The sequence below is a fragment of the Marmota monax genome, unplaced genomic scaffold, assembly GCF_021218885.2.
Source record: "Marmota monax isolate L192 unplaced genomic scaffold, Marmota_monax_Labrador192_F-V1.1 WCK01_AAM20220418_F8-fsc00105, whole genome shotgun sequence".
Classification (NCBI taxonomy): domain Eukaryota; kingdom Metazoa; phylum Chordata; class Mammalia; order Rodentia; family Sciuridae; genus Marmota; species Marmota monax.
Window position 1 is genome coordinate 2,463,205 of NW_026692947.1, and position 23,530 is coordinate 2,486,734.

The window sequence follows — 23,530 nt, forward strand, 5'->3', positions numbered from 1 at the left end:
GGGTGTAGTTGACTTACATAATGGTGAGATTCACTATGGTATATTCGTCTGAGTAGACAACTATGGGGTGGAGTAGAAAGAATAGTTTAAATTTCAAATTTCTGAGAGGATCAGGGAAGGCTGTGATAAGGAAGTGGCACTTTTGCAGAGACCTGGAGGAAGAACGGAAGTTAGAGTGAAAAGCTTCTCACAAGGAAGGACCATCATAGACAGGGGAAAGAGTAGGCTTCCGAAAACCAAGAGAAAGGGCTACAGCTCAGTAAGAGGATAGAAAGGCGTAAGATGAAGCAAGAAACAGACAAAGGCACCTTTGTTGAATCATTGCTGGTTTAATACAGAAAATGTGAGATGACAGATACAGGATTCTAGTGGTGGGTAAAAATAAATTAGGAATCTGAGCATTCTTAGGGCATCCTCTTTGCTTAAGTAGAAGTGCAGGCTTGGTCCCCAATTCTGCTTAAAGCCATAATCAACAGGAAAAAGCAACTTGAGGAATTCTTGTGTCCGTCAGTGGTGCTGCAGGAGGTGAGGTGGGGTGCAGACTGTGTATCCTAGGCAGACATTTAACCACTGAGCCACATCCCCAGCCCTCTTTATTTATACTTCATTTTGAGACAGGGTCTTGCTAAGTTGCTCAGGGACTCACTAAGTTGCTGAGACTGGCCTTGAACTTTCCATCCTCCTGGCTCAGCCTCTGGAACCCACTGGGATTATAGGCATGCACCACTGCACCTGGTGAAAATAAACTCTTGGAAACAAAACATGTCCACTTTAGCAGAAAAAGAAAATCCATTATCATTCTCCCTTTTCTATGAATAATAATGTTTATCAAGGGCCTTTTTAGTAGCCTTTTTAGTGACACTACTAAATGCACAGTATAAACTACCATTGATCCTCTCAGCAAAACTGCTAGGTAAATATTACCATCACCTTTAAGAAGATCAAGTTGAGGTCCTAAAAATCCAACAACTTGTCTAAGACCTCATAGCTAGAGAGGAGGACACACTGGGTTCAAAGCCAGGCCTCTGTGAATATGAAGTTTTTGTTTTGTTTTGTTTTTTAAATTGTTGTTCTTTTTATTCGTACAAAACATTAGGATTCATTTTAACATCATTATAAAAGCATGCAATATCATTTGCTCTAATTCAGTCCCCAGTAGTTCTCTTTTCCCTCCTTTTCTCCCTTTTCCTGTTCTCTTTACTATACTGATCTTTCTGCCATTTACTTTTTGTTTTATTTTTTAGTTACTTCCTTGTTGACATACATAATGGTGAGATTCACTGTGGTATATTCATCAGGTATATTCATAGGAAAGTTAGATCAGATTCATTCCATTATTCTTCCCTTATCCCATCTTTCTTCCTTCACCCTTAAACCCTTTTCTTCTACTCCACTGATCTTTCTTCTATTTTGATGGAATCCCACACACACCCCCACCCCCCGCTCTTTTTTTAAAATTTTCTTTTCTTTTTCCTTATTTCGGATTAGTTTCCACATATCAGCTTTCTAGGTCTGGCTTATTTCACTTTGCATGATAGTCTCCAGTTTCATCCATTTACTAAAAAAATGCCATAATGTCATTCTTCTTTGTGGTTTAGTAATATTCCATTGTGTATACATGCTGTATATCCTTTATCCATTCATCTGTTGAAGAGCACCTAGGTTGATTTCATAGCTTGGTTATTGTGACTTGTGCTGCTCTAAATATTTGTATGGCTGCATCCCTATAGTATACTAATTTTAGATCTTTGGGGTATACATCATGAAATGAGGTAGAATCATATGGTGGTTCCATTCCTAATTTTTTGAGGAATCTCCATTCTGCTTTCCAGAGTGATTGCACTAATTTGCACTTCCACCAACAATATATCAGTGTACCTTCTTCCCTACATCCTCACCAACACTTGCTATTATTTGTATTCTTGATAATTGCCATAAACTGAAGTGAGATGAAATCTTATGTAGTTTTGATTTGGGATATGAAATTTTTAACACTCTATCCTTTGCATTCGTTTCCTTTTGGTACTATAACAAAATACCACAAACTTCATGGCATAAAACAACAGAAATTTTCCATCTTTGCAATCTTACAATTCTGGATGTTGCTGCAAACTCACAGGGGCACTTTGGAAGATTTTAAATTTTCAATGGCAACAGCAGTTCTTGACATCTCTTGGACCCTGTGTAAACCACAAACTCCTAGCCAAGAGTAGCTCCTGGTCTCAACATAGATCATACTAGGTTCCTCTTGATGATGTCAGATCTTCATAAAGCTTGGTTTTTAGCAATTGCTGTGATAAAGAATAAGTGCCCCTTGAAAATCCATGTGGAATGGGAAATGGAGTCACGTTTCCAATCTGATTACAAAGTTTGAGAAGTTGTGCTGGGCCCAACATCCCATTATAAAATAATGGTGATGGACCTGAGACTTAAGTTGTTTGAACATACTTATGTACTAAATAGTACTATATGTCTTTTTTTTAAAAAATTAGGAATGCTATGAAAAAATTACTGAGACTCTGAGGGTTCTGGAGACTAAGTCTGAGAACCTCTGACATAATGAATTAACAGTAAAAACTACACTATCTGAATAAAAAGAGAGAGAATACATGTTAGGATACAGAATTAATGTATATAAAAGGATGGAAAACATAGCATTGCAAATGCAAACCCAAATAAGGCTCAATTAGCAAATGTGGCAGTATGAGAATCTTGTCTTTAAATTATCATTATGTGTTTACATTTAAAATATTTATTAATATATAAGGGATTAAATTTACCATTTTGTTATTTCTTTTTAAATTCATCTCACCAATAAAGTAGACCAAGTAGAATTGGAAGAAAGATTTATTAGTAGAAATAGAGTTATTTTATTATGATGAAGGGTTGATCTTCCACAAAATATAGCAATTCAATTTTTATGACCTAACAACATAACCTTAAAATATATAAAATAAAAGATGGATAAAATTAGAAGGAGAAATAGACAAATGTATAATAAGTTGGAATTTTTTTATTTTATTTTTTTAATTTTTCTTTTACTGGAGATTGAACCTAGGGGCACTTACTTAACCACTAAGCCACATCCCCAGTCCTGTTTTTGTATTTTATTTAGAGATAGGGTTTGGCTGAGTTGCTTAGGGATTTACTAAATTCCCTCAGCTGGCTTTGAACTTAGGATCCTCCTGCCTCAGCCTCCCAAGCCACTGGTATTACAGGCAAGTTGGAATATTTTAGCACAACTCTTTTAGCATCTGGTAGAATAAGAAAATCCTCCCAAATCAAGAAGTATCTCAAAGACTTGAAAAATTATGATTAACAGATCAGGCCTCACTGACATGCCCAAATTCCTGGGCCATTACTGTGGTACACATTTTTTACAAGTTCATGTACTACAGTTGCATCAGCTGACCACATGCTGAACCATAAAACAAGACTCAATTTCAAGAATAGCTAATAAATACGTGACTTTAAAAATTCCTCAAGTGTTCATAAATTATGCAAAACACTTACAAATAAACCATGACTCAATGAAGAAATCACAACAGCAATTATCCAATATTTTGAACTGAAAAAAAAGCAATACATTAAGATTTGTAGAATATAGTCAATCTACACCTAAAACAAAATTAATAGTCTAAAATGCTAATTTTAGAAACTCTTATAAACTGAAAATTTTTAAACTCTCAGTAACCATATCAAGAAATCACTTTAAAAAAATAACAGCAAATAAATACAAAGAAAATAGCAGTAAAAATTAAAATAAGATCAGAATCAATAACACCAAAGTTCTTTCTTTGAAGATTAATACAAATGTCCTCCTGCCTCAATCTACCCTTCAAAATTCAAATTAATTAGTGGAATTGTGGGACGAAAAGAAATTTAAAAAGAAAGAAGATTTCCAAAGCTAAAGTAAAAGGATAATATTTTTCCAACAGATATTTCTTCTTGATTATTTGTTGTCTGATTCTAAATGACATTTTTATTACCGTGACTTAATCTGGTAGGCCTTAGGGAAGATAGTTAAGCCTAGTATTTAATTCAGAACATACATCAGAAAACATATGCTTTCACACAGTAGAATGAAGGGGACATAACTTCCCTATGTACATATATGAGTACGCGACCAGTGTAGCTCCACATAATATACAACCACAAGAATGGGATCCTAATTAGAGTAAGTTATACTCCATGTATGTCTAATATGTCAAAATACACTCTACCATTATGTATATCTAAAAAGAGCAAATTAAAAAAAGAAAATATATACTTTCACAAAATGAAGTACAGCTTTAGTAGTTGAGTTTTGTCTATTTTCCCTTTGGTAACCGACTTTCAACATTGTTAACTCCTACTGAGGGCAAGAGAAGGGTCTTCTATGCCCACTGGATCTGGGGGTGCCACCAAGAGCGAGGAAGATTGGTGAAATGCATGAAGCATCCTGTTACAGGATTAGAAAGATAAGGGAGATGGGCTGGATGAAACCCAAGCTCGGGCACTTTCTGATTGACTAAAACTTGAAGCTGGGAATTGGATTTCTTTTTCTATGAGAGACTTTTTTAGTGGGTGGATACTGATAAAGTAATTTAAAATCTCCTTTCGAAGATTCCTACTAAAAGAATGGATCTCTTGCCGTTATAAAAGTGTTCTTTTTCTTCTTCAATTGCATCTATAAAGTATATGGAGAGAAAGAGGAAATGGAGTAGAAGTTCCTCATTAACTTGGATGTTGCTGTGGTCTTGATCTCCAGGTCAATGCAAGGCCCCAGAGTGGTTTCCATTTGCCAAGCCTGAAAGTCCAACTGATGAATCTGTGTTTCCCATTGGGACTCCTTTGAAGTATGAATGTCGCCCTGGTTATATCAAGAGACGGTTTAATATCATTTGCCAAGAAAACTCAGTCTGGACAAATGCCGAAGACAAGTGTAAACGTGAGTAACTTGAATGGACATTTCTTTGGGTCAGTCAAACATTTGTAAAGTCTGATTCAATCTGTTCAAATCTTGAAACTAAGACGCATATGACTTCATAACTTTGCCCAAGGTACAGTACATGTAAGTTGTTCTTGTAGAGTATGTCTCCTTGCTCCTTTGAGTTCTTGGCACCTCTATTATTAGTTCATTTCATGAAAAGTGATCATCACAAGGCAGGAGGGAGGGAAAAATTCCTATTCACCAGGGGTGTCCTGCTTTCACAACCACAGCTAAGTAGTAATTGATTCTGAAGGAAAGAATAACTAAGAAATGAGAAGTTCCCAGGCTCTGAGGCCTGTATCAGTCTGGCTGAACTACAGAGTTGTAATACTTTGATATTAAATGAAGTGTACATGTCTCTGAGAGCCACCGTGTAGGGATAAGAAAGAATTGAAGGGGGGTCCTTTTCAAAGTGATGCTTACCTGGTGGCTGAGCCTGAGGCAACCTGGTGAGTTTCCTCAAAGTGGCAAAATCTATAGAGTCATCATAATTACATATGCTCTACAGTCAACTATAGTCAGGTCGGGACTTATTTTTTAATGTTATTGGTGCTTTATACTTATACATAATGTGGAGTTCCTTGTACATATCCATATATGCACATAACATCATTCATTCCCTAGTACCTCCGTTTCCTTCCCCATCTCCCTTCCCCTGCTTCCCCATTCTCTGCTCTTTTGGTCTTTTTATTTATTAGCATGTGCACATTTCTTCATTGGTGCATTGTAATTATTACTAAAAGTGGTGGGTTAGATCCACCAATGGTCATTGTAACTAACTATTCTACTGCTTAATAATTATTCAGAAGAACCGAAATCAGCACATCACAGGGACGCATGCATTCCACATGCATATCACAGTGCAGTTCACAAGAGCCAAGTTATGGATCAGCCTTGCTGTCCATCAATAGATGAATGAATAAAGAAAATAAGGTGGGGAGACACAATGGAGTTCTACTCAACCATAAAGAAGAATAAAATTATATCACTTGTGGGTACATGGGTGGAACTGGAGAAAATCATGCTAAGTGAAATAAGCCAGACTCAGAAAGTCAAGGGTCAAATACTTTCCTTCATATGCAAAGCTAGAGAGAAAAAGAGTAATAATAAAAAGGGAGTATCTCAGGAAAATGATATGGAGATCAAGGAAGGACAAGGGAAGGGCAAGAGGAAGAACTGTAGAATAAAATTGATCAAGTTAAGCTATATGCATGTGTAGATATACCATAGGTTGGAATTTTATATGCTAAAAAAAAGGTTCAGATTACTTTACCTGGATCTAAAATTCTGTTTCCTTCCCATAGGTAAAACATGTAAAAATCCTTCAGATCCTTTGAATGGCATGGTGCATGTAGAGTCAGACACACAATTTGGATCCAGAATTACTTATACTTGTAATACAGGGTGAGTTGGCAGCAATATCTCTTAGTTCAAGAGTTCACAAAGAGCAAAACCACCTTCTAGTCACATCTCAGAAAGAGCAACTTTTTGGTCTTAAAAGGCTTGGACATATGTATTCATCTCCTGATTCAAATAACCAAAAGTATGACATAATTAAGGAGAAATGTGTATCCTGGCTGGAAACCAGGGCGGTACATATGTTAGACAGCTTTCCATGACTGTGATAAATTAGGAGATAATCAACTTAAAAGAAGGAAAGGTTTATTTTGACTCATGGTTTGAGAAGTCTCTATCCATGTTTAGTTGGCTCCATCCCTTTGGGCATGTGGTTAGCAACCCTAAACCAGAGTAGATATTATTGGAAGAAAAGGAGATAAGAAATATGAATGGTAACAATGCTATTGGTTTGTTAGGGCTGCCATAAAAAAGTGCCACAAAATGTTTGGCTTAAAACAACAGAAAATTTTGGAATTCTGTTCTGGAGATTAGAATCCCAAATCAAAATGTTAGCAAGACTGTGCTTCTTCTGAAACCTCCAGAGGAGAAATCTTCCATGTCTCTTCCAGCTTCCAGTAACCATAGGCCTTTCTGGGCATGGGCAGCATCACACCAGTTTCTGTCTATTGACCATACGTGCCCATCTTCCCTGTGTCTCTCTTCATGTGGAATTCTCTCCTTGGTGCATAATTACATCTAATGTTCTCTCTTTTTATAAGAACACCAATGTTGGATTAGGGCTCACTCTAAAGACTTTATCTTAACTCAGTTACATCTGCCAAGACCCTATTTCCTAATGAAGTCACATTCCCTGGGACTGAGGTTTCTATATCAGCATGTCATTTTGAGAACACAACCCAATCCATAAGAGCATCCCCTTTGAATACGTTGCCCATCAAGTGGTCATCGAGCATGATCCTGTGGTTGGTTCTTTCTCCTGGCTGAACACACAGTGAAGGCACTGCTTCAGCTCACTCTTAATGTTAGGCAAGTTAAAAATATGAGCTAGGGCTGGGGATGTGGCTCAAGCGGTAGTGCACTCGCCTGGCATGCGTATGGTCCGGGTTCGATCCTCAGCACCACATACAAATAAAGATGTTGTGTCTGCCGAAAAATAAAAAATAAATATTAAAAAAAATTCTCTATCTCTCTCGCTCTCTCTTAAAAAAAAAAAAAGAATATGAGCTAAACTTGTGCTGCCACATGAGCACCAAAGAAAAAGTAGGTAATCGAGTTTCAAAATCTTTTTAAATGTTTGTTTTTTAAAGAATGCTATCAAGAAAATGAAAATATAACCTACAAATAATGAAAAATATTTGCAAATTGTAGATCTTATAAGATAATGTATCCATAATATATAAAGAGCTCTGACAACTCTACAATAAAAGATAAATACCTCAATTTTAAAAAAAGCAAAAGATCATGTTGGCATTCTCCAATATATGTAAATAGACTGAAAAACATAAATAGTAATTAATAAAACTTCTTATGGCCAGGCTTGATGGAGTATGCCTGTAATCCCAGCAACACGGAAGGTTGAGGCAGGAGGATTGTAAATTCGAGAAAAGCCTCAGCAACTTAGAGAGACCCTAAAAAATCTATTGAGACCCTGTTTCTAAATAAAATATTAAAAGGGCTGGAGATATGACATGGTGGTAAAGCACCTCTGGGTTCAATCCCTGGTACCAAGAAAAGAAGAAGGAGAAAAGAAAGAAAGAGAGAGAGAGAGAGAGAAGACGGACTTGGGATGCAGCTCACTGGTAGAGCACTTTCTTAGCATACATAAGACCCTAGGTTTGATTGCCGGCACTGAAAGAAAAAAAAAATCAACCATCTATATACCTCAAGAAACTAGAAAAATGAACAAAGTCAGCAGATATAAGGGAGTAATAAATATTAGAGCAGAAGAAATGAAACAGGGGCATACAAAATAGAAAAGAACAAAGAAACTAAGAATTGATTTTAAAAAGATAAACCAAAAAAATATATATATATATTAGTTGGACTAAGAAAAAAAAGACCCAAATAAAATTATAAATGAAATATAGAACATACTACTAATTTCACAAAACTACAACAGATCATATGAGACTACTCTTAATAAGTACATGCCAACAAATTGGATAACCCGGAAAAAAAAGTGGATAAATCCATTTTCTTATCAAAGCTGAATCATGAAGAAATAGAAAATGTGGACATACCAATAACAAGTATGGTGTTTGAATTAGTAATCAAAATTCCCAACTCAGAATTCCCATCAGCTCAGAATCTGATGGCTTTCTTGGTGAATTCTGCCAAACATTTAAAGAAGGAATTAACAACAGCACTTTTCAAATTTTTCCAAAAAATTGGAGATGACGGAAATTTTCAAACTCATTTTATGAGGCCAACATTACCTTAATACCAAACCCAGACAAGGGCGCTACTACTTAACAACAAGAAGAAAGTACAGGTCACTTTCCCTGATGAACATCAATGCAAAAATTCTCTATGAAATACTAACAAGCACAGTTCAACAGGACATAAAAAGTATCATACTTCATGATCAAGTGGGATTTATCTCTGAAATGCAAGGATGATTTGATATGCATAAATCAACAAATGTGATATACCACATTAGCAGAATTAAGGGCTTGAATAATATGACCATTTCATCAGATGCAGAAAAAGCATCAGACTAAATTTAGTATCTCCTCATAGCAAAAACCCTCAACAAATTAGGTATAGAAGAAGGCTACATATAGCTGAGCCCACAGCTAATATCATACTCTATAGTGAAAAGCTGAATGGGTTTTTTTTTCTAAGATCAGGAACACAAGGTTGTCCAGTCTCACCACTTTTATTTAATATACTATAGCCAGAGCAATTAAAAGACATCCAAAAGTGGAAAGAAAGAAGCAAAATTTTCTCTTTGTGCAGATTACACTCTTATATAGACAGAATCCTAAAGACTTCAATGAAAAACTATCAGAACTAATAAATTCAGTAAAGTTGAAGGGTACAAAGTCAACATACAAAAAAGTAGCATTTCTGTACACTAACAATGAAATATCAAAAAAATGAAACCAAAGAAATCATGCCATTTACAAGAGCACCAAAAATACAATGAAATACTTACAAATAAATTTAATCAAGGAGGTGAAGGATCTGTACACTGAAAACTATAAACACTGATGAAAAATTTGAAGAAGACAAAAAATGTATGGAAAGGTATATTGTACTCATGGATTAGAGTAATTAATTAATTTTGTTAAAATGTCCATACAAATTCAACGCAATGCCTCTCAAAATTCCAATGACATTTTCCCAAGTAATAGAAAAACAATCCTAATATTCATATGGAAATATAACGACAAACAAACAGAAAAACACAAATAGACAAACCAGTCTTACACACAAAAAAATCAAAGCTGGGACTCCATAGCTGATTTCAAAATATACTACAAAGCCATAACCATCAAAACAGCATGAGAAGAGCCATTACCACGTGATCTTACGTGTAAAATGTAAAGGCATTGAACTGGTAATAGCAGAGCAGAACAGGTTGCCAGGGCCTTGGAAGGAAAGGAGACAGGGAGATGCTGAACAAAGGGTACAAAGTTTCAGTTTGGTTTAATAAATTATGGCAATCTGTCATACAGCATGGTGATTACAGTCAATAATAATGTATACTGGAAAACTCGAAAGAGAAAGGTCTTAAATGTTCTCATAAAAAACATGGTAGATATATGAGATGACAGAAATATTAACCAGTTTGATTTAATCACTTCCCAACGTAGAAATATATCAAAACGTGCTATTTTATTTGTAGAATAAAACAAATACTATTTTTATTTTTAGAATAAAACAAAAATAAATATTGATGTTATGGTATTTTTAAAAAAAGAAAGAAAGTAATACAGTTGTAGCATTAAAACTTTCAAGTTAAATAAATCTCTCTATTTCCTGAAAATGTCCTGAAGTTTCAAGATTGTAAACTCTGGGAAGGAGCAACTGAAGCAGATAGATTTCCTCTGTTGTTGTTTTTTTTTTTAATATTTATTTTTTAGTTTTAGATGGACACAATATCTTTATTTTATTATTATTATTATTATTTTTAATGTGGTGCTGAGGATCAAACCCAGTGCCTCACGCATGCCAGGCGAGCGTGCTACCACTTGAGCCACATCCTGAACCCTCCTCTGTTTTTAATATGTAACATTCCTTATTCTCTGCTTCTAGGTACCGACTCATTGGCACCTCCAGTGCTCAATGCGTGATCTCAGACACTACTGTCATTTGGGATGAAGAAGCACCTATTTGTGAAAGTGAGTTGAGATATTCCTTTCTATCACTATTACAATTAGATTTTAATTTTCCTCTGGAATTGTCATTTTTATTTACTGTGGTGCGGAATGGAGCCCAGGGCCTCCCACATGCTAGGTAAGTGCTTTTCTGCTGGACTACATTTGAGTCTTGCAAGGAATTATAAAAGTCTTCAACAACTGCCCTTTGTTCATTCTGTCCTTGAGAGGACTGAAGACACTGAATGCTGTCAGACACTCCCATGGGATTCTTGACAACTTCTTCATTAAATGATCCCTTAACCTAAGAAGTGCATTTTCTAAATTGGGGTCTTCAAAAAAAAAAAAACAAAAAAAAACTTCTAATCATATTTTTTATTCAATTAATTTGTAATTATACTGGTTCACAGTCTCCAAAATAGTAATCATTCTGCTTGGAAAATTAGTAGAGACTTTAAAACATTTGTTCTTCAAGGTTAGTGAAGCTACAATGGACCCGAATTCTCATGGACTGAGGATTCAACAAAACTTCTTGAAATGCATGATGCCCTATACACCTTTAAGTGGGAATTTATTTTAACCCACATTTTAGGATTTATACTTATGATATAATAGATTTTTCTCAAGGAGTTCACTATAGACTTTTGATTACAGCATTCTTTATAATAAATGTTAAATTTAGTAAAAATGTTAAAGTAACCCAAATGCATGGCATGTTTCAAATCATGGTTTAGAAATAATGTACTGCAAGGCAAATGATACGTTAAAAATGACTATAAAAAAATTTCCTGAGAAACATAAAATAGCCATGCAGATTCAGAATATACATCCATACACTGGAGTGTTATGCAACCATAAAAAATATAGCTATTACAGAGAAACCCTTGAACTACAAAGATGTATATTTCATGTGAAAAAGAATCAGAAGACAGACCATATGTATGGTAAGATCTCATTTTATTAAAAGATAATAATCTATACCTAAATCTATTTTTTATTTCTTCTCTAATAACTTAATTTAAAAAAAAAAACAGCTTCCAGTCCCCCTGGGGAAAGCTAGAAGGAGACTTAATATTGGGGTTTTGGTTATGTGTGTAGTAATTTGCGTTCTGAAGCAGATCCAGTCTCCCATTCATTAGAACTGCTCTAGGTCTGTGAACTAGCTAAGTCTGGGGATTGCTTAATGAACCATGACTCTCTCTTTTTTGGGGGGAGGGGTGGGTGCTGGGATTGAACTGAGGAGCACTTGACCACTGAGCCACATCCCTAGCCCTATTTTGTATTTTAGTTAGAGACAGAGTCTCACTGAGCACCTCGCTTTTGCTGAGGCTGGCATTGAACTCAAGATCCTCCTGCCTCAGCCTCCCCAGCCACTGGGATTGCTAGCATGCGTGCACGGCCACGCCCAGCCACAACTCTCTTTTGCAATGATTCAAGCCACACTTCTATTCACTAGACCCAGCTCTCTGTTTACACAGACCAAAAACATGCTGTGGTTAATTCCAGTGGACACACCTATTCAAATGGCTCAAAATAATCTGCGTTTTCCTAATGACTTGCAATGCTAAGTATCTTTTCATATGCTTATGAAGTGCCTGTTTGAACCTTGTGCCTATTATTGATTAGTTCATATTTTTTTTTTATTTTGTAGGAGTTCTTTATATATTCTCATATCTCCCAATAAATGTAACACAAATATTTTCTTTTAGGTTTTTTTTAACTTTCTTATTGATTTTTGATGATGGAAGTTCTGCATTTCAATAGTGTTCAATTTATGAATTTTTCTTTTCTAGTTACTGCCTTTTTCTGCTGTCCTCAAAAAAATCTTTATCTGTTATTAAGATATTTTCCCTTGTTATACTCTAGACATTTGGGTCTTTCATGTTTAAGTCTGAGATTCAGCTCGATTTTATTTCATTTTTATGTATGGACAGTGCGTAGTATGGTCAAGATTTGGGATTTTGTTTGTTTTTCCAAGTGGATCAGCCATTGATCTAATACCATTTCTTTAAAAGCCCATTCTTTGAATACTACAATGTCACATTATCATGACCATGAATGTTATAGATATGCCACATGACCACTTCTCATTCTTAGCATGACCTCCTAGAATTTGGGCCTGCTTTAAGCCCTCTAATTAAGAACCCTTCATGAGAAAATTGCTTGGGTCACAACCTGGATCTCGATAGATTTTGATCCACAGATCTCCCCCTCTCATCATAATAACTTATCTCCGTGTGACCTTGGCCTATACCATGTACCCCAAGGGCCTATAAGTAATAAAATCTTTGTTTACAACTTTTATGGATCTTAATCATTGAAAGGGTGCTCTCTCTCTTATAGATCCTAAATTAAAACTCTAAATACCCACATATGAGCTCTTTCTTGTGTGTTCCCTCATTATTGCACTTCTATGTTAATTTTCCTTCAGTATGAAGAAATCCTTTTGGCATTTTTGTATTGTAAGTCTTCTAGCAATCGTTCTTTAAACGTTTTCCTAATTTTGGTTCCTTTGAAGATTATCATCTCTATTTCCTTAAGGTTGATTGTACTTGATTTTTTTAAAAATTTGTACAATAATATTATTGCCTCTGCATTTTTCCCATAGCTTTATTGAGGTAAAATTGAAGTACAATAAAAGGCACATATTTGAAGTATGCAATTTGATCAGTTTTGACATGCATGTCACCAATACAATCAATATAGAAAGCATTTCCATTTGTACTTGATTTTATAATATTCCTCTGATGTGGGATTGCTTTGAATTTGTATTTCTTGGGCTTGTGTGGCTTCTTGAATCTGTTTTGATGATATCATTTATGAGTTTGGGAAAATTCTCAGTCATTACTTCTTTAAATGTTGTGTGTGCTATTAGCTCTCCCCTCTGGCTGTAGGACACCATTTACATGATGTTAGGCTGTATCTCTGTATTATTATTATTTTATAATAATAGGCTGTATCTCCTATTATTTTTTCTCTATTTTTCTATCTTTTCATCTCTTTGTGTTTTGTTCTGAGTATTTTTTTCTGGCTTAGTTTCCAGTTCATGGATTTTTCTTAAACTGTGTCTAATGTGCTATCAATCTGATACAAATGCTTTATTTCAGAAATTGTATTTTGCAATTTTAAAATTTTTATTTGGTTCTTTTTCAATTTTTTCTTGTTCTTTTTAGCAGTTTCTAGTTCCTATCAAAAGTTTATTTTATATGTTGTATCCTTGAATAGGTAAACACAGTTATTTTAAATCTATAAATGGAAATTCCAATGTCTATAGCCCTTTTGGATTAATTTCTAGCATCATTGATTTTGTTGCTTCTCATTCAGGTTATTTTATCTCTGCAAGTACCTGATTATCTATTACTTCGTATCAGGAATTATATTTGGAAACTTGTCTGCAGAATTATTTTCAAAGTCTTCAATAATTTCAAGGTTTTAGATAATGTCATTTGTCAGCATTCCATGACTATAATGAAATACCTGAGGTAATCTACTTATAAGTCAACAGATTTATTTTGATTCAGTTTTGAAGGTTCCAGTCCATGATGAGTAGAGCCATTGCTTTGGGCCTTTTAAGATGCAGCATATCAAGGCAGAGCTCATAACACAACAAAACGGCATACATCATGAGTCAGTGAACTAAAAACAGAGAGGATGATATTGAGGTCCCATAATCCCCTTCAAAGGCACACCCCCCCAATGACCTAAGGACCTCACACTATACCCTGCTTCCCTGAAGTTCCACTGCAACAGACCCACCCTGTATACCAAGCCTTTGACACTTGGTCCTTTAGGAGATATTACCCATATCCAAGCCATAGTAATCACAAGAAGATTTTTATTGTTTTTCTCTTCCAGGCACCAGGGAACACTAGCAACCTGGGACCGCTTTTATTCAGTCTCAGGAACTATGATTTTTCTAGGCCACCTACAGTACTAGAAGAATAGTTTCAGTTTTTGAGAGCGAAAGTTTACTTTCAATTAACTTCAGTTCCCAGATGCTTAGTTCTTTGTCATCCCAGAACTGTAATGTTTGTCCCTTGATTTTGCAAGACTATCAAAAGTCTACTTGGCCTCCCAGTTGCCTCCTCCTGATTCACCTGCCCCTTCCCAAGGGAAAAGCAACCCAAATGCTCAGCTCATACCTAGATATTCAGCTCTGGGCCCATCAATGCTTTGCCAATTGTTTGCCTCTGATGCTTCACAGATTATATATATATATATATATATATTTTAATTTCCAGCATTTCTAACCTTTCTTCAGGGGGAGAGAAGAAGCATTGTTTGATTCACATTATTGAGATGACCACTACAGAAGCAGAAACCTTCTTGAGAATTTCAATTTTTCATTTCAAGTGTTTTAGGGTATTGGTTGAAGTTATTTAATTCTAGTTTATAGCAATACAATAGACTATGCAAAACTTTTATATTTTATATGTACTTAGGGGCTTTAGTGAACAAATATATGATCACGTTTACATAGATATGATCTCAAACTTAGGCTTGATAACGAGAATTGATAAGGTTTCTATCTTTTATGTGGTGTGAAATGTTTGGAGTTACATTTAGAAGTATGTGTTTCTTGGAAGTTTGGTAGAACTTATCTGTCATTTTTTTTTTCTTTTATTCTTACAAGTTTCTTGGCCAATTGTAGCTTACTACATCTTTTTGAATGGATTTTTTTTTAAAGAGAGAGAGAGAGAATTTTAATATTTATTTTTTAGTTTTTGGCGGACACAACATCTTTGTTTGTATGTGGCGCTGAGGATCGAACTGGGGCCGCACGCACGCCAGGCGAGCGCGCTACAGCTTGAGCCACATCCCCAGCCCCTTGAATGGATTTTGATAATTCATATCATTTAGATTTTCAAAATGTTTAACATACAGTAGTCTACAGCTTCATAAATACTCACATATATTATAAATATGTTCATATTCTATTTCCTACTCTCATATGTGTGTTTTCTCTCCTTTTATGCTTCTTCTTTTAGCACACGTTTTTATATTTTAAAAAAGCCATACTCAGTTAACAACAAAAATAGAAATTAATGAAGCAAGTTGGAAACAGGAAAACTGTGTAAACTCTAATATGATAAATAACTATTTAAAATGAAAAGAGGGTGGGTTGTATTAATAAAAATGTGTATTTTACAGGAAATATACAGAAAAGGTAGCACAGATGCTATTTTGCCCACCTAAAGTTAAACTTTGTAAGAACTTATTTACACATTAGCAAAGATAAAAAGCAGATAATGAATGTAAAAATAGTTAAGTTAGTGAGTCATTACATTTTTTCTCACTCATTATTTAAATTCATTCTCATTTAGCTTGTTCTCCTTTTGCCCAGGAATTCCTTGTGAGCCACCTCCGGCCATTGCCAATGGAGATTTTGTTAGCTCTAACAGAGAATATTTCCTGTACGGAATGGTGGTGACCTATCACTGCAATAATGCAGACAGAGGGAGAAAGCTGTTTCACCTCGTGGGAGAGCCCTCCATATACTGCACCAGCCATGACAATCAAGTTGGCGTCTGGAGCGGCCCTCCCCCACAGTGCATCGTACCTAATAAATGCACCCCTCCACACGTTGAAAATGCAATAATGCTAACTGAAAACAGAAGCTTATTTTCCTTAAATGAAATAGTGGAGTTTGGATGTCAGCCTGGCTTTGTCATGAAAGGACTCACCCGTGTGCGGTGCCAGAATCTAAACAAATGGGAGCCGGAGTTACCAAGCTGCTCCAGGGGTGAGTCTGGATTAGCTTGAGAGGGACCTAAAGGGCATGAGTTGTTGGTGGACTGGGAGATTAATGTGTGCTCTGGAGAGGGATGTGTAGTGCATTTTCTTGGATAAGTAAATTTTCTTGGGAGGGAACATGAAATAAAAGTGTGTGTGTGTATGAGAGAGAGAGAGAGAGAGAGAGAGAGAGAGAGAGAGAGAGAGAGAGAGAGAACATGCACATATGTTCATATTGGGAAGCAAAGCTAAGTCTGAGCAAGGAATATGATATTTCTTTGGGATTCTCCAACCACCACTCCCCCTTGGGATTCTTACAAACAGAGGTTCTCTACAGATATCACTACCCCACCTCCAGCCTCTAACCTCCAGCCTCTACTGATTTCACTTGAGTTTAATAATTGCTAAAATGTACCGAGTGATTCATCTGGCCAGGTGCCATATTACAAGCTATGTGTATATTTAGTACTTAAAGCCATGAGATAATTACTATTCTTTCCATGTTTTACAGAGATAACAGGTCTTAGAGAGGTTAGATAACTTTTCAAAGTGAAGCAAAATATGAGCTTGCAAACTGAAGACTTGAACCCAAGTCTGTCTGTCTGTCTCCAGAGCTTTGGCTCTGCCTGTCATCATCCATTAAGGAAATCAAAAACCACTTTGGATTCTTCAAAGGATGAGGGTTTTCATGCAGGAATTGAATTCTAAAGATGTTGGAAATTCAGGAAGAGCAAAGGAAAAAGAAAGCAGTGTTTCCAGAGATTGGGGAGCTGCTGTCACTCCAGGACTGGAGCACACATGCCCATACTCACTGTTGAACTGGGCAGTCCCTGCTGCTGCTGCAGGTGCCACCACTGCTTCCAGGATGCGGTTGATCTTACTGAAGCCAAGGTCTTTGGCATTGCTGATACTAAGAGCTGTCAAAGCTCCACTACTGGAGCCACCCCTAGAAGTAGAATGGCTTGTCATCTTCCTGACTTTTAATTTGGTGCAAATACTTCCAATTGGCAGAACAAACCACAGCTTAGCTAGCGTAGGATTGTGACTTTCAGGCAAGAAAAAGATTATAGAAATGTGAAGCCAGGTATGGTGGCCTGTGCCTATAATCCCAGCAGAAGGGTGAAGCAGAAGATCTCAAGTTCAAGGCCAACCTCAGTGACTAAGTGAGGCGTTGGCAACTTAGTGAGACCCTGTCTCAAAACAAAAATTAAAAAGGGCTGGGGATGTGGCTCAGTGGTTAAGTGCCCCTGGTTCACTCCCCAGTACCAAAACAAACAACAAACAAACAAAAAAAGTGTAAAGTTTGGGGTCAAGCACAGTTTAACCAGCCCATCTCCTCAACATCACATCACAGTACATCTACCAGTCAAGGAAAACTCGGGTGATGAGCCTTGAAAATGGACATTACAACATCAGAATATTTGTAAAGTCCTTAAGAAAGTCATGTTTTCTAGGCCAGTTCCCCCACTGGAGAAAATTGAAGTCCACAGAGGGGAACCAACCTGCTCAAAGCCAAACTGAAATAAGGTGTTTTCTTTTTCTTTTTTTTACATTTTATAGCAGTGTTATCTAACTTCATTAAGACCCACATGCATCTGTATTCCCTGAGTTCAAGTCAATTGTATGAAGAGACAGCCAGAGGCTTAGTTACATTATCCTGGGGTGCAATATGCACTCTAGTTATGATGACTGTGGGTTCTTTAGAAGATTTTATTCAGTGCTCGTCCATCTACTCACCAGAATGAAATGAGTGGCTAAGCAGCACCAGCTATGTAGTGTAGAGAGGAGATGCTCAGTCACATCAGGTGACCACTGAGAGAAGACTTGACATCAGAACAGAGGTGTGCAACCTGTTGCTGATGGGGAAATTTGTTAGATGGGACTTGGGCACAGGCACTTTTATCACTAAAATGTGAAACTGCACAAGGGGGTGCCTTTCTAGAAAGGAAGTATGAAGATATAAGAACCCATCAATCCTAATAATGTTGTTCTGGATGAACAGAGATCGGAAGCATTCTAGAAGGAACTGTGTGCTGTGCATGTAGCCTTAGGTGTATACTTCAAAGGTAGAACAGTGATCTGAGTGTCAGTTCTAGCTACAGTTCTGCAGTGTGTAAGTTTTTTGACTTTTGGTAAAACACCTCCCTACCATGTTATGTTATGTTGTGTGTGTGTGTGTGTGTGTGTTTTACCATCAATAAATAAGGGTGTCCGTCCACCTTAGTTATGATTCTTTTAGCCAGTTCACCATTGAGGAAAAATGCTTTCATATGACTAACAGCACTTTGGTTTTCTTTCCCCAGTGTGTCAGCCACCTCCAAAAATCCTGCACGGCGTGCATACTCCAAGCAATAAGGATCAGTTTTCCCCTGGGCAGGAAGTGTCGTACAGCTGTGAGCCTGGGTATGACCTCCTAGGAGCTGCTCTTCTGCGCTGCACACCTCAGGGAGACTGGAGTCCGGCTGCACCCATGTGTGCAGGTGCCTAGATTATTGTCTGGCTTGACATTTTTAGCTTGTGTCTTCAATCTCCACACACACTACTATTATTTCTCTTTGGCTTTCTTTTTCCCTAGTGAAATCCTGTGATGACTTCCTGGACCAACTCCCCAATGGCCGTGTGCTAATTCCACTGAATCTCCAGCTGGGAGCAAAAGTGACCTTTGTTTGTGATGAAGGGTAAGTGTGAGCTTGCCTGACCTGCTGGCCCTCAAAGCTGAGATTAAGAGACTGTCCATACATTAAGATGTAGGAGGGAACCCACCTCCCCCGGCCATACCTTATCACTTCAGTTAATCCCTATCAGGGGATTAATTCACTAATTGGGTTAAGGTTCTCACAACCTAATCATTTCTCCTCTGAACCTTCTTGCATTGTCTCATGCATGAGCTTGTGGGGGACACCTCACATCTAAACCATGATATTAGCACACATGTAGCAGGGCACCAGGGCTCAAAATGCATTGAGAAATCTGGATTATTTCATACAAAAGTTGACTCCTCTTTTCTTTTCCCCTTTGAATAGTCAGACTTACTCATCAATAGCCCGACCTTCTGTTGTGAGCCTTCTTCACAGCCATCACAAGTGTAGAGACACCAGAACAATTTCCGTTCTCTGCTTTTTGATTCCAAACTGGGAGCTGATTTGCTTGTGCTCCAGGGTCAGGGTGGGGAAGAGGTTGCATTAAAAGGCTGGTTTGGGCGGGGCATGGTGGCACAGGCCTGTAATCCCAGCAACTTGGGAGGCTAAGGCAGGAGGATCTTGAATTCAAAGTCGGTCTCAGCAAAGGCGAGGTGCAAAGCAAGTCAGTGAGACCCCTGTCTCTAAAGAAAATACAAAATAGGGCTGGGGATGTGGCTCAGTGGTCAAGTGCCCCTGAGTTCAATCCCTGTACCAAAAAAAAAAAGGCCGGGTGGGGGGTTGGTTTGCAGCAGTGTGAGGGGTTCTGCTAGGTTCATCAAGGGATGATCAGTGAGGCTCTGAGTTTGGGTCCAGGGTTCAGGAGATAGCAGCTGCATCGTGACTGCCTCCTTCACTTCAAGCCAGGACTATTATGTGACCAAGTTGCTGGACTTCACCATTCTACGTTGCTCCCTGCAAGAAACTGTTTTTTTCCAGAATGACTTAACCTCTCACCTCTACCACCTGGTGGTTTCAGATTCTCAAAATTCTGATTTTTTTTGTGTGTGCGTGTATGGGGGGGGGGTGGAATGGGAGGCTGGGCCTCAGATTAAGAACTGAATGGCAGTTGTCAGAAACATCCACTATTCACTCCCTTTTTCTCCTTTAGGTTTCAATTAAAGGGCAGTTCTGCTAGTCATTGTGTTTTGGTTGGAATGAAAAGCCTTTGGAATAGCAGTGCCCCTGTGTGTGAACGTGAGTATGAGGAGTGACACTTTGAGCCAATCTCTCTCCTTGATTTGTGTCGTATTTTGACCCAGAGACTCCCAGGATATGGCTCTTCTGCTTTCTAGTCTGAAATTGATACAATTTCCTTATTTTAATAGTATGTTCTTCTGAATCATTATGTGTGTCTCTTGGTTTTGGAACCACTAAATCAGTCTGTTATTTTGAATTCTAAGTTCTGTGTCATATTTTCTGTGTAGTTTGCCATTAGATCAGAAAAGATTAGATGATGTGAACCTTTGACAAGACTCTTTTTCTTTTTCTTTCCTACTTCATTCCTTCCTTATCTACCTTCTCCCATCTTTTTTTTTCTTGTTTTGTTCTGCCATCAAGGTAGAGTCCCTTTATAGTTTTCCTATTCATTTTCTGATACACAAAAACATGCATTCATTTGAACAATTACTTATTGAGCAGATATTATGTGCCCTATGTTCATATAGGTGGTGGAATTGTAGCAGGGATCAAGATGAGCTAATTCCCTGTCCCTGTGTTATTTATACTCAAATGAGGAGGCAGCCAACAAAAAAAATAAATTAAATGCTATGGAGATAATAGATCACAGTAAAGTGGGAGAGTGGGGGAACACATTAGACAAGGTAGGCAATTTGATACTCCTTGAACTCTCATAATCTGTATCTAGGGGCTGGGTATATAGCTTAGTTGGTAGAGTGCTTGCTTCACATGCACAAGGCCCTGGATTCAATTGTCAGCACTACCAGAAAAAAAAAAAAATCTGTATCCACACAGAACATGCTGAGATTCAGAAATAACAAGCTGATTAAAAACTGAGTCTTATGTGTGCAGAGATACTACTGAATTCTCCTAGTTTCTCCATTTATATTTTGCTTCATTTCTTGATTCTAAAGATTGCCAGTACCATTTTCTTTTTAACAATCAAATTTTACTGAAATTTAGTGTTCTAAGAATCTACTTGTATATCTTATGGTGTTTTGATAGTAAAACTTGGTAAGAACTTACATAAATATAAATCTCTGCTGTCCAAGAAATCCAGTGTTCCTTGAAACCAGTGACAAATGACTGACCTACTGTCATGCATGAGCACACTGTTATTGATAGTACCACAGACTTTCTCTTTATGTAACACTATTACTGTTTGAAGTAGCTTCATTCAAATTCCAAGTCTAGTTAGAAATGCCAATTAGAAGTGAGGCAGAGACTGTTCTAAACTCAAAAGCTGATACCAGAAAGAAGCAACAATTTGAAACCTGACAGAAAATAAAGGAGGAAAAAAAAAACATATATCACAAACACATCAAGAGATTTTTTTTTTTTAAACTCTGAGTGCATTCAGAGTTTTTTACAGTGACTTGTGTATGTTTCAATGCATGGTGACAGCACTAGTCTCATAATTGAGATGGATGATCAATATCAGTAGGTTGTCCAGGAAGGTTTCAGGTATTTAAGGTGAGCAGTACACATGCAATACATGTTAGAAGAATTTCCTAGCAAGGTAAGCTCCGTGGAGGACAAATACCTGCTCTGTGCTTTTTACCACTGGATCTCCAGGGCATCGATGAGTGGTTGACACAGAATTAGTGCTCAATTAACATATGTTGAGTAAATGAATGAGTTACCCTTCAAAATGGTTATATTTTTTCTTTAAAACTCTGAGTACTTAATTAAAGACACAAAGTTTCTGTTATCCAGAAAACTCAGCTATCTGGAAAATATAGGATAAGCAATATTTTTCAGTAAAATTTGAGATCTCATTTTGTACAGTCTGCCAGTCATCTTAGCTTTTTTTTTGTACTGGGGATTGAACTCAGGTGCATTCAACCACTGAGCCACAACTTCGGCTTTATTTTATTTAGAGACAGAGTCTCATTGCATTGCTAAGTGCCTCGCCATTGCTGAGACTGGCTTTGAACTCACAATCCTCCTGTCTCAGTCTCCCGAGCTATTTGGGATTACAGGTGTGTACCACCGCGCCCAGCTTCATCTTAGCATTTTTAAAAGTGGCACCAATCATAGCCCCATACAATGGTAGAATACCTCTGACGAAATCCCTGAAAGAAACTGAAGCTCTTACCTTCTTTCCAGAAATCTTTTGTCCAAGTCCTCCAACTATCCTTAATGGGAGACACTCAGGAGCTTCTCTGGAAGTCTTTCCTTTTGGAACATCAGTGATTTACACATGTGATCCCCAACCAGACAGGGGGATCACCTTCAGCCTCTTTGGGGAGAGCACCATCCTCTGCACGAGCAACCACCAAGGGCATGGGGTTTGGAGTGGCCCTGCTCCTCGCTGTGTACTTCTGGGTAAGTGTATATTTCTCCATATCCCAAATGGGTTCTGAATCTCTAAACCAGATCTTCCAAATTTCTGCAATTACAGTGTGATATTTATTTGTGCACTTGACACAATTAAATGCCAAAGCAGTAATGAATGGTTCTAAGATATGTCAACATGTAAGATTTTCGTGGCCTTTACTGCCAGAGGGAAATTGGTAGTTGGTAGAAAGGTCCTTGATCAGAATTACAAAGAGCATAAGTTCAAATCATAAGAATCGAAAGCAAATTTCTATGACTCTTAAGTAGTGTAAGTCATACCATCTTCACAGGCTTTGGACAAAAGGATAGGCCAGCAGAGAATAAAGCCAGGCAAAAATCTATTTTAATGACCTAGTTGTATATACAGGGTCATATATAATGACCCTGTATATTCTCCTTGAAAAGTGGGCTGCATTGTAGACACACTGCAAAGATTCCTTTAGCCTCCTTGAGCTAAGTTCTTTTTTGTTTTGTTAGTTTTGTTTTGGGTACTAGAGATTTAACCCAGAGGTGCTTTAGCACTGAACCACATCCCCAGCCTTTTTTTTTTTTTTTTTTTTGAAACAGTGTCTTGCTGAGGCTAGTCTTAAACTCAAGGTCCTCCTGCCTCAGTCTTCCAAGCCTCTGGGATTACAGACGTCACCACCATGTCCAGCTCCTTAAGCTAAATTCTACATTAAAATAAGACTTATTTTCTCCTTAGATCCGGGCTAGATCTTAAAGCTTCTCAGTTCAGTGGAAAGAAAAAACAAGGGGAAAATGCAAAATAAAGAGATTTTTATTCATTTCTAACTTCTGGGGAAGGTTGATGAAGACAAACAGCCCCCCAAGACATTCACCTTTGAGGAGGTGAGGATAGAAAGGAGGAAGCAAATTGAAAAAGGGACCCTAACCTTGGCATAACACACACTGACCCCTGGGGAATAGTGAGAGAGCGGAATAACTCT

General features: G+C 37.3%; 1 protein-coding gene across 2 annotated transcripts in view; it reads left to right on the top strand.

Annotated features, from left to right (window-relative positions):
• LOC124097620 (complement receptor type 1-like) overlaps positions 1-23,530 on the top strand; it is a 70,961-nt gene that overhangs the window by 13,393 nt on the left and 34,038 nt on the right. For both annotated transcript variants that reach the window (XM_046452109.2, XM_046452110.2), the window contains exons 2-9: positions 4,751-4,930; positions 6,277-6,376; positions 10,592-10,677; positions 15,998-16,396; positions 18,690-18,866; positions 18,962-19,064; positions 20,176-20,261; positions 22,353-22,571. In XM_046452109.2, coding sequence (XP_046308065.1) covers positions 4,751-4,930; positions 6,277-6,376; positions 10,592-10,677; positions 15,998-16,396; positions 18,690-18,866; positions 18,962-19,064; positions 20,176-20,261; positions 22,353-22,571 — 1,350 coding nt within the window. The remainder of the gene's footprint in view (positions 1-4,750; positions 4,931-6,276; positions 6,377-10,591; positions 10,678-15,997; positions 16,397-18,689; positions 18,867-18,961; positions 19,065-20,175; positions 20,262-22,352; positions 22,572-23,530) is intronic.